We start from the raw sequence: 12,166 nt of genomic DNA on the forward strand, positions 1-12,166 counted from the left end.
ATGGCAGGCTACAACAAGATTATTGAAGTCGCTGTGGTATTACGAGGACTTCTAAATTCCTTTCCACACCCAAAAGAAGGTGTTTGGAGGAGCTTGATTACTCTGAGGGTACAGCCACACGGTCAGGTTTCTGCATGCGGGTTTGAAAGCCAAAACCAAGAGCGAATTAAAAAAAATATGAGAAGTCATATCTGTCTTTTACATTTTTTCTCCTTTGATGATGCACTTCTGATTTTGGCTTCCGAAACTGCATGTGGAAACCTGATGTGGCCGTACCCTTAGTGTCCTGAGTCAAAGATCTCACAACCTTCTTGTCCACTCTTTTCCAGGTTGTAGAAGACACCCATGACATCCTGAAGGACTATGGTTTTCGTTTTGTCAGGAGAGGACCTATCTACGTCAAAGGAAAAGGCGAACTTCTCACTTTTTTCTTGAAAGGACGGGACAAGCAAGGCTCCTTTATTAACGGCTCTTCGGTCACTCTGCCCCACCAAGTGGTGGAAAACTCTTGATCTGTAGATCACCCCTCAAGCATAAACATGATGTCAATGCAGACTGATGTCTCAGAAAAGGAAGTACTACGTCCTTCACACGCCAGAGGAATAAATCAATTTAAAAAAAGGACAATATAGACTACATATAACCTATAACTACAAGTTTCTTTATTTCTGGAGTTGCCTTTTTAAGACTTTTCCGCTCAACATCCCTTTGACTGCACGGGCTCACGAGAGACCATATCTTGAAGTCCAGCAGACCCAAAAGTGGAGGTTGGCGGCCGGTGGGCCTACGTTGAATTTTTTTTAGATATCCTAGAGAATGCAAATTGGATGCTTTACGACACGATATTTGAGTTTTAGTTAAATGACTTCAACCGGGCTTTAGCCCCACGAAAAGTACAAGATGAGCACACATGGTCAACGTTTTATTGGAGAAACACGATATATCTTTCAGGGCAATGGGACAGTCTCAATTCCAAAGCGGGATGGTCAATTTACTGCTAGTTTACTGTGATGATAACAATAACCTGCCCGTGTAGTTAGTGGCAATGCAACGACGAGAGTGCAATATATTTCATTATATTTGGAGTAAAAAAAAAAAAAACTAAAACAAAAATTTTAAAAATGACAAAAAAATTTAATAAAAAAAGACAACTATATACATAACACGTGACGAAAAAAATTAAGATTGAAATTTTAAACCATTTATATTTTTAATTGTTGACTAGTATTCCCCTTCCAGATACTGCTTGCACCCCGCTCACTGCTGCTTATCCCCCTCTCCCCCTTTATCTCTCGCTTTAAATACAACTTTCCCAGGACTTGAGGGAGGGGAAGAGACTGTTTTATCCACGATTTAACACGCCAGTGCTTAGGACAGAGCCGACGTCACTGATAGCCTCTGTGATTTCTATTTTTCTTAACAAAAACACACACAAAATAATCTACTTTTATACGCAGAAAACCCGCAGCTTAAAAAAAAAACTAAAAACGTTGCATTTTATTACTAGGAACGGAAACGTACGGTAAGTAGGCACGGAGGTAAAAAGCAAAAAAAAAAAAACAGGAAAAAATATATATATAGCTAGGTGGTCTATGGACAGAGATCTACTTTATGTGGTTTTTTTTTCAAATTTATATTTTTTACGAATGATGAATATATTATATATAGAGGTCCTACCAATGCGCTGTATGACGGAACGGTACGTAGGGATGGAGCTAGGATCGAAGTCCTCTTATAGAATTTGTTCTGTAGAGTCGAGGTTCATCACCCTGGCCATAGAGGTAATGGTCCATCAGGGGAAATTTGGGGAATTTTTTGTAACATGGATCATCGTGACTTGTATTCCCGTGGGGGCGATAATTCACTGTGAGCACTTGATCAAGTGCGCTGGTCATTGTCGGGTTGATTGTCTTTTCGACCCTCCTAGAAAGTGAGCCTAGGGTGGTGGTGGCTGTAGAAGCCGGCGGCAAGATGAATGCAATATAATAATCCATAATTTATTTATATCAACAGTGCAGGGAGTTCTTCACTAATTGTATATTTGTGTAGATATGGAAAAGGTTAGCATGCTCGGTGCAATATATTCGTAAGTTGGAGAACACTTTCATGTTACGGAGGGGGTCACTCGTAGCACTCGTCCAGTTAGGATAGCACTAGTAGTGATTATCTTAGGCTTGGTGAAGCCGGGGCTGGACACTGGTTTCTACAGAGTGTTGTTACGAGGCAGTAGGGACATTGTGGCCCATAGACTTGCATTGACTTCCACCATGGCAGACGGTCACGCTCACGTCACGCATGTGCTCCTGTAGCAGTAGATATTACATGGTGCAAGATTGTGATTCATTCAGTCCCACGACGTGTGCAGCTCAGTATGGGTGCAGCCACTGCCCAGAACATAAGGACCTGGTGTATGTTTCCATTCCACCCATTTCCATGACCCTTGGGTCAGATCACTGCTCCTTGTTTCCTACTACTGTAGAGAATCCTGCACGTTCATTACCCAACAGCAAATAATTTGATGAGACCAAATTGGTGCTCTGTGCCACCACTAGGGGGCATTGTATTTATTTGTAGCTCCTATTCAGGGCAATACTAGCATTCATTATACAGCATCATGCAGATTGCCTCCTAGTGGCCAAAATAAGCATTACACATTTGCATGCAGATTGCCACCTAGTGGTCGAGAAGTGTTATACAGCTGTATGAAATTGCCCCTGGTGGTCAATAGGAGCATTATACAGTAAGGTGGATACAGTATGTGGATTGTCATCTAGCGCTCAATAAAGCATTATACAGCTGTATGCAGACTGACACCTAGTGGTCAATAGGGGCAGTATACAGCTGTATGCAGACTGACACCTAGTGGTCAATAGGAGCAGTGTACAGCTGTATGCAGACTGACACCTAGTGGTCAATAGGAGCAGTGTACATCTGTATGCAGACTGACACCTAGTGGTCAATAGGAGCAGTGTACAGCTGTATGCAGACTGACACCTAGTGGTCAATAGGAGCAGTGTACAGCTGTATGCAGACTGACACCTAGTGGTCAATAGGAGCAGTGTACAGCTGTATGCAGACTGACACCTAGTGGTCAATAGGAGCATCATACAGCTGTATGCAGACTGACACCTAGTGGTCAATAGGAACAGTATACAGCTGTATGCAGACTGACACCTAGTGGTCAATAGGAGCATCATACAGCTGTATGCAGACTGACACCTAGTGGTCAATAGGAGCATCATACAGCTGTATGCAGACTGACACCTAGTGGTCAATAGGAGCATCATACAGCTGTATGCAGACTGACACCTAGTGGTCAATAGGAGCAGTGTACAGCTGTATGCAGACTGACACCTAGTGGTCAATAGGATCAGTGTACAGCTGTATGCAGACTGACACCTAGTGGTCAATAGGAGCATCATACAGCTGTATGCAGACTGACACCTAGTGGTCAATAGGATCAGTGTACAGCTGTATGCAGACGGACACCTAGTGGTCAATAGGAGCAGTGTACAGCTGTATGCAGACTGACACCTAGTGGTCAATAGGAGCAGTGTACAGCTGTATGCAGACTGACACCTAGTGGTCAATAGGAGCAGTGTACAGCTGTATGCAGACTGACACCTAGTGGTCAATAGGGGCATCATACAGCTGTATGCAGACTGACACCTAGTGGTCAATAGGAGCATCATACAGCTGTATGCAGACTGACACCTAGTGGTCAATAGGAGCAGTGTACAGCTGTATGCAGACTGACACCTAGTGGTCAATAGGAGCAGTATACAGCTGTATGCAGACTGACACCTAGTGGTCAATAGGAGCAGTGTACAGCTGTATGCAGACTGACACCTAGTGGTCAATAGGAGCATCATACAGCTGTATGCAGACTGACACCTAGTGGTCAATAGGAGCAGTGTACAGCTGTATGCAGACTGACACCTAGTGGTCAATAGGAGCAGTGTACAGCTGTATGCAGACTGACACCTAGTGGTCAATAGGAGCAGTGTACAGCTGTATGCAGACTGACACCTAGTGGTCAATAGGAGCAGTGTACATCTGTATGCAGACTGACACCTAGTGGTCAATAGGAGCATCATACAGCTGTATGCAGACTGACACCTAGTGGTCAATAGGAGCATCATACAGCTGTATGCAGACTGACACCTAGTGGTCAATAGGGGCATCATACAGCTGTATGCAGACTGACACCTAGTGGTCAATAGGATCAGTGTACAGCTGTATGCAGACTGACACCTAGTGGTCAATAGGAGCAGTGTACAGCTGTATGCAGACTGACACCTAGTGGTCAATAGGAGCATCAGTGTACAGCTGTATGCAGACTGACATCTAGTGGTCAATAGGATCAGTGTACAGCTGTATGCAGACTGACACCTAGTGGTCAATAGGAGCATCATACAGCTGTATACAGACTGACACCTAGTGGTCAATAGGAGCATCATACAGCTGTATGCAGACTGACACCTAGTGGTCAATAGGAGCATCATACAGCTGTATGCAGACTGACACCTAGTGGTCAATAGGAGCATCATACAGCTGTATGCAGACTGACACCTAGTGGTCAATAGGAGCAGTGTACAGCTGTATGCAGACTGACACCTAGTGGTCAATAGGAGCAGTGTACAGCTGTATGCAGACTGACACCTAGTGGTCAATAGGAGCAGTATACAGCTGTATGCAGACTGACACCTAGTGGTCAATAGGGGCAGTGTACAGCTGTATGCAGACTGACACCTAGTGGTCAATAGGAGCATCATACAGCTGTATGCAGACTGACACCTAGTGGTCAATAGGAGCATCATACAGCTGTATGCAGACTGACACCTAGTGGTCAATAGGAGCATCATACAGCTGTATGCAGACTGACACCTAGTGGTCAATAGGAGCAGTGTACAGCTGTATGCAGACTGACACCTAGTGGTCAATAGGAGCATCATACAGCTGTATGCAGACTGACACCTAGTGGTCAATAGGAACAGTATACAGCTGTATGCAGACTGACACCTAGTGGTCAATAGGAGCATCATACAGCTGTATGCAGACTGACACCTAGTGGTCAATAGGAGCATCATACAGCTGTATGCAGACTGACACCTAGTGGTCAATAGGAGCATCATACAGCTGTATGCAGACTGACACCTAGTGGTCAATAGGAGCAGTGTACAGCTGTATGCAGACTGACACCTAGTGGTCAATAGGATCAGTGTACAGCTGTATGCAGACTGACACCTAGTGGTCAATAGGAGCATCATACAGCTGTATGCAGACTGACACCTAGTGGTCAATAGGATCAGTGTACAGCTGTATGCAGACGGACACCTAGTGGTCAATAGGAGCAGTGTACAGCTGTATGCAGACTGACACCTAGTGGTCAATAGGAGCAGTGTACAGCTGTATGCAGACTGACACCTAGTGGTCAATAGGAGCAGTGTACAGCTGTATGCAGACTGACACCTAGTGGTCAATAGGGGCATCATACAGCTGTATGCAGACTGACACCTAGTGGTCAATAGGAGCATCATACAGCTGTATGCAGACTGACACCTAGTGGTCAATAGGAGCAGTGTACAGCTGTATGCAGACTGACACCTAGTGGTCAATAGGAGCAGTATACAGCTGTATGCAGACTGACACCTAGTGGTCAATAGGAGCAGTGTACAGCTGTATGCAGACTGACACCTAGTGGTCAATAGGAGCATCATACAGCTGTATGCAGACTGACACCTAGTGGTCAATAGGAGCAGTATACAGCTGTATGCAGACTGACACCTAGTGGTCAATAGGGGCATCATACAGCTGTATGCAGACTGACACCTAGTGGTCAATAGGAGCAGTGTACAGCTGTATGCAGACTGACACCTAGTGGTCAATAGGAGCAGTGTACAGCTGTATGCAGACTGACACCTAGTGGTCAATAGGAGCAGTGTACAGCTGTATGCAGACTGACACCTAGTGGTCAATAGGAGCAGTGTACATCTGTATGCAGACTGACACCTAGTGGTCAATAGGAGCATCATACAGCTGTATGCAGACTGACACCTAGTGGTCAATAGGAGCATCATACAGCTGTATGCAGACTGACACCTAGTGGTCAATAGGGGCATCATACAGCTGTATGCAGACTGACACCTAGTGGTCAATAGGAGCAGTGTACAGCTGTATGCAGACTGACACCTAGTGGTCAATAGGATCAGTGTACAGCTGTATGCAGACTGACACCTAGTGGTCAATAGGATCAGTGTACAGCTGTATGCAGACTGACACCTAGTGGTCAATAGGAGCAGTGTACAGCTGTATGCAGACTGACACCTAGTGGTCAATAGGAGCAGTGTACAGCTGTATGCAGACTGACACCTAGTGGTCAATAGGAGCAGTGTACAGCTGTATGCAGACTGACACCTAGTGGTCAATAGAAGCAGTGTACAGCTGTATGCCGACTGATACCTAGTGGTCAATAGGAGCAGTGTACAGCTGTATGCAGACTGACACCTAGTGGTCAATAGGAGCAGTGTACAGCTGTATGCAGACTGACACCTAGTGGTCAATAGGAGCAGTGTACAGCTGTATGCAGACTGACACCTAGTGGTCAATAGGAGCAGTGTACAGCTGTATGCAGACTGACACCTAGTGGTCAATAGGAGCATCATACAGCTGTATACAGACTGACACCTAGTGGTCAATAGGAGCATCATACAGCTGTATGCAGACTGACACCTAGTGGTCAATAGGAGCATCATACAGCTGTATGCAGACTGACACCTAGTGGTCAATAGGAGCATCATACAGCTGTATGCAGACTGACACCTAGTGGTCAATAGGAGCAGTGTACAGCTGTATGCAGACTGACACCTAGTGGTCAATAGGAGCAGTGTACAGCTGTATGCAGACTGACACCTAGTGGTCAATAGGAGCAGTATACAGCTGTATGCAGACTGACACCTAGTGGTCAATAGGGGCAGTGTACAGCTGTATGCAGACTGACACCTAGTGGTCAATAGGAGCATCATACAGCTGTATGCAGACTGACACCTAGTGGTCAATAGGAGCAGTGTACAGCTGTATGCAGACTGACACCTAGTGGTCAATAGGAACAGTATACAGCTGTATGCAGACTGACACCTAGTGGTCAATAGGAGCAGTGTACAGCTGTATGCAGACTGACACCTAGTGGTCAATAGGAGCAGTGTACAGCTGTATGCAGACTGACACCTAGTGGTCAATAGAAGCAGTGTACAGCTGTATGCCGACTGATACCTAGTGGTCAATAGGAGCAGTGTACAGCTGTATGCAGACTGACACCTAGTGGTCAATAGGAGCAGTGTACAGCTGTATGCAGACTGACACCTAGTGGTCAATAGGAGCAGTGTACAGCTGTATGCAGACTGACACCTAGTGGTCAATAGGAGCAGTGTACAGCTGTATGCAGACTGACACCTAGTGGTCAATAGGAGCATCATACAGCTGTATACAGACTGACACCTAGTGGTCAATAGGAGCATCATACAGCTGTATGCAGACTGACACCTAGTGGTCAATAGGAGCATCATACAGCTGTATGCAGACTGACACCTAGTGGTCAATAGGAGCATCATACAGCTGTATGCAGACTGACACCTAGTGGTCAATAGGAGCAGTGTACAGCTGTATGCAGACTGACACCTAGTGGTCAATAGGAGCAGTGTACAGCTGTATGCAGACTGACACCTAGTGGTCAATAGGAGCAGTATACAGCTGTATGCAGACTGACACCTAGTGGTCAATAGGGGCAGTGTACAGCTGTATGCAGACTGACACCTAGTGGTCAATAGGAGCATCATACAGCTGTATGCAGACTGACACCTAGTGGTCAATAGGAGCAGTGTACAGCTGTATGCAGACTGACACCTAGTGGTCAATAGGAACAGTATACAGCTGTATGCAGACTGACACCTAGTGGTCAATAGGATCAGTGTACAGCTGTATGCAGACTGACACCTAGTGGTCAATAGGAGCATCATACAGCTGTATGCAGACTGACACCTAGTGGTCAATAGGAGCATCATACAGCTGTATGCAGACTGACACCTAGTGGTCAATAGGAGCATCATACAGCTGTATGCAGACTGACACCTAGTGGTCAATAGGAGCAGTGTACAGCTGTATGCAGACTGACACCTAGTGGTCAATAGGAGCAGTGTACAGCTGTATGCAGACTGACACCTAGTGGTCAATAGGAGCAGTATACAGCTGTATGCAGACTGACACCTAGTGGTCAATAGGAGCAGTGTACAGCTGTATGCAGACTGACACCTAGTGGTCAATAGGAGCATCATACAGCTGTATGCAGACTGACACCTAGTGGTCAATAGGAGCAGTGTACAGCTGTATGCAGACTGACACCTAGTGGTCAATAGGAGCAGTGTACAGCTGTATGCAGACTGACACCTAGTGGTCAATAGGAACAGTATACAGCTGTATGCAGACTGACACCTAGTGGTCAATAGGATCAGTGTACAGCTGTATGCAGACTGACACCTAGTGGTCAATAGGAGCATCATACAGCTGTATGCAGACTGACACCTAGTGGTCAATAGGAGCAGTGTACAGCTGTATGCAGACTGACACCTAGTGGTCAATAGGAGCAGTATACAGCTGTATGCAGACTGACACCTAGTGGTCAATAGGAACAGTATACAGCTGTATGCAGACTGACACCTAGTGGTCAATAGGATCAGTGTACAGCTGTATGCAGACTGACACCTAGTGGTCAATAGGAGCATCATACAGCTGTATGCAGACTGACACCTAGTGGTCAATAGGAGCAGTGTACAGCTGTATGCAGACTGACACCTAGTGGTCAGGATGTGCAGTTTCTTCTCTAGTCACATTCAAAGCTGCATTTAGAAGCATACTTCGCTCTCGGTTTCATAGTGTATTATAGGAGATGTAGTGCTTAAACCTGTAGATCAGTGGTTTCTCAACTCCAGTCCTCAGGCCCACCTACCAGTCATGATTTGAGAATATCCCACAGAATGGATACCTTTGGTAAATCCTGATGCATGGACACAAATTATATCACCTGCTCAATACTAAGGAAATCCTGATTCCCGTCGGAGCGTATGGGCTCCCTCTGTAGTTTACATAGCCCTATCTACATGTCGAGAAAAGTTGTATCATGCAGGAGAACTCAGCCATGCTGCAAAGGGTGCGTCTGGCAACACAAGTGACTGCAGCAGAATTCTAAATGCAGCTCTGAAGGTGACTGGAGTAAAAGACGTGGTCTCACCAGATAAATAAAGCAAAGTTTTAGTCAACCTCATGTGGCGCTTCAACCTGTAAAATAATATTCAAAAATGGAGCTCTGCTTAAAAAAATGCAGAATTTGATCGCTGTGAACCGCATATTGGATTGTAAGCTCTTCAGGCCATAAAACTATTAAACGATTGATGGATGGTTCCCAGTTAAGAGTGTGTTAATGAAAGACACATCAAGATCTATTCTCTGGTGGTACGGAGTAGAGATGTGCTGGATGGCAGGGAGGGCAAGAGGGGCGAATGTGGCCTCCAATGATCTAATGTTTAGGTCTGGGTTATGTTAACCATGCATTTTCACATCATCAGAACGAGGGGCCCCACCAAATTTTTTTTAGCCTATGGGACCTTCACCAAGCTTGATCCTTCCCAGAGCATGGGTCATCTTCAACTTGAGGAGTGGCTCATGGTATACTTATCCTCCAGGGTTCAGACCGTATGTCTGCCTAATTGTAGAAAGTTGCTCTACAGACGTTGAAGGACATCTTGGTGGAGAAGTAGGAGGCAAAAAAAAAAAAACAAACACTCAGGTTGGCTTTATGTCCCTACGTTCAGGTGGGAATCCGTCCATGTGGGGAGATGGTCTGAGGCACAACGTAATGCTTAAGTAGGTTTTCTAGCAGACTGGTTCTCAGTGGTGGACATATGTTCTTGTCTGATGGTGAATAGGGGTCCATAGATGAAGTTGAGGTTTCAGTAGAGGCAAGTGATGGTTTGCAGAGGGTAAGATTTTCCACGAAACAGTGGTCAATAGGTTTCTTGTGTCTGATGGCTCTCCGGAAAACAGGTTTTACAGTAGGGATGAGGTAGTTACACAGGAGGAAGGTAAACATTCGAGAGCTATGTCTCTAGACAAGCAAATGGATCTCCAAGGGAGATGACCCCGAACAGAAGAGAGAAAGTCTCCAAAGTTAACATTTTTGAATGTTTTTGTTTCCCAGTCTCCGGCTTCTCCGAGTCGATTATTCTCTTTGCCCAAGATGGTTAGTGATTGGCCGTGTCCGGTGATCCTCAGGGGAGTGGAGGGTTGGCGAGGAGTTATTGTAGGAAGCTGGCGCAAAATAGTTTCAATGGTGCCCTGGTTGACATTGCAGTTTTACGAGGACTATCCTGCCCCACGAAACACATATCCGCTCAAAAGAAAGACATTTTATTTCAAGATTGCAAATAGGTCGACCATCCCTAAAAATAAAAGCGGACGTACGATGAGTAAGAATTTCACGATGGGGGGGGCCAGTCTCTGAACCAAAGGAACTGCCACGGGGCAAAACGCTACTGTTGTAGGCTCACTTTCCAGGCAGCCTACTGACGCTGGAGCTGGTGCACCAATATCACCGGTTAATGTCAGGGGAGGAACCATGTGGCACTTTAAACTACGTCCATTCTTTTCGGTTCACATCTGTTGTCATTTTTTTGGTATTTGCTTTTAATAAACTGCACTCTTGCTATAATTTACTTCGGTCCGTACTGATTCTCCGCCCGACGCCACGGCACTAAACCGCCTGCGCGAGGCGTTATCTGTAATGTATTCTGTATGTACATGTCACAAGTTCTACCTGCTATGCTACAGTCTAAGGGTCCATTCACACGCCCGCAAAACGGGTCCGCATCCGTTCCGCAATTTTGCGGAACAGGTGCGGACCCATTCAATTTTCAATGGGGCCGGAATGTGCTGTCCGCATCCGCACAAAAATAGAACAGGTCCTACTCTTCTCCACAATTGCGGACAAGAAAAGGCATTTTCTATGAGAGTGCGGAACACACATCGCCAGTGTCTTGCGGATCCGGATCAGTCTGAAAAATGCATTGCAATACCGGATCCGTTTTTCCGGTGTCATCAGGCAAAACAGATCCGGTATTTCTTTTTTTCACATTTTTAAAGGTCTGCGCATGCGCAGACCGGAATACTGTATCCGTCAATGCGGCAATTTGAATGCCAGATCCGGCACTGATACATTCCTATGGAAAGAAAATGCCGGCATTCAGGCAAGTGTTCAGTTCTTTTGGCCGGAGATAAAACCGCAGCATGCTGCGGTATTATCTCCGTCCTGAAAAGTCAAAAAGACTGAACTGATGACATCCTGAGCGGATTGCTCTCCATTCAGAATGCATTAGGATAAAACTGATCCGTTCTTTTCCGGTATTGAGCCCCTAGGACGGAACTCCTAAGAGGGTCGTTGATTTTGCGTTGGCAAAAAATGGCCTGCCAAAATGTCGGTAAATAGAGCTCCAAAGACGGTCGTAGAAATTACATTTTTATTTAAATATTAAAAAAATTAAGCAACTTTGCAAATCATTTTGAGATGCGCAAGAGATGGACAGATTACATGTTAGGCCTCATTCTCATTTCCATGTCAAGTCCGTGAAAAAAAAAAGCGTATATGTTTTATCCGTGAAGCTGTCGGTGGTTGGTCCGTGTGTCTGTTTTTACCATCCGTAATTCATGTACGTTGCTCAGCTGAAAATTTACTTCTAAAGAATCTCAGTGAAAAATGGACGCAACACGGATGCCATCCGTGTTGTGTCAGTGATTTTCCCGGACCTATAGACTTCAATGAGTGTGCTTGGTCCGCCTCACAGATTTTTTACACACCCACGGTCAGTAAAAAGAAAAAATACTGAAATGTGAACACACATTTAAATCAATGGGTACGTGGGCTGTCCGCAGAAAGCACACATCAGTGAAAAACGGAAATGCGAACGAGGCCTTAAAAGGGGTTTTCCAGGACTTAGATACTGATGATCCATCCCCGGACAGGAGGAGGTCTGACACCTGACAGCCCAACCTATCAAGCCTTTCCGGGTCACCATTGGAAGGAAGGATCCGTTAACAGCATAGTTGCTGATGCCAGCGTGCA

The 12,166-nt window shown here is 45.5% G+C and overlaps 1 protein-coding gene across 3 annotated transcripts in view; it reads left to right on the forward strand.

Annotated features, from left to right (window-relative positions):
- ADCY3 (adenylate cyclase 3) overlaps positions 1-1,114 on the forward strand; it is a 178,827-nt gene extending 177,713 nt beyond the window's left edge. For all 3 annotated transcript variants that reach the window (XM_040427125.1, XM_040427123.1, XM_040427126.1), the window contains exon 20: positions 330-1,114. In XM_040427125.1, the coding sequence (XP_040283059.1) occupies positions 330-512 (183 nt within the window). In that variant the 3' untranslated portion in view covers positions 513-1,114. The remainder of the gene's footprint in view (positions 1-329) is intronic.
- The last annotated feature ends 11,052 nt before the right edge of the window (positions 1,115-12,166 follow it).

This window comes from Bufo bufo, chromosome 4 (assembly GCF_905171765.1).
Source record: "Bufo bufo chromosome 4, aBufBuf1.1, whole genome shotgun sequence".
In the NCBI taxonomy this organism is placed as follows: domain Eukaryota; kingdom Metazoa; phylum Chordata; class Amphibia; order Anura; family Bufonidae; genus Bufo; species Bufo bufo.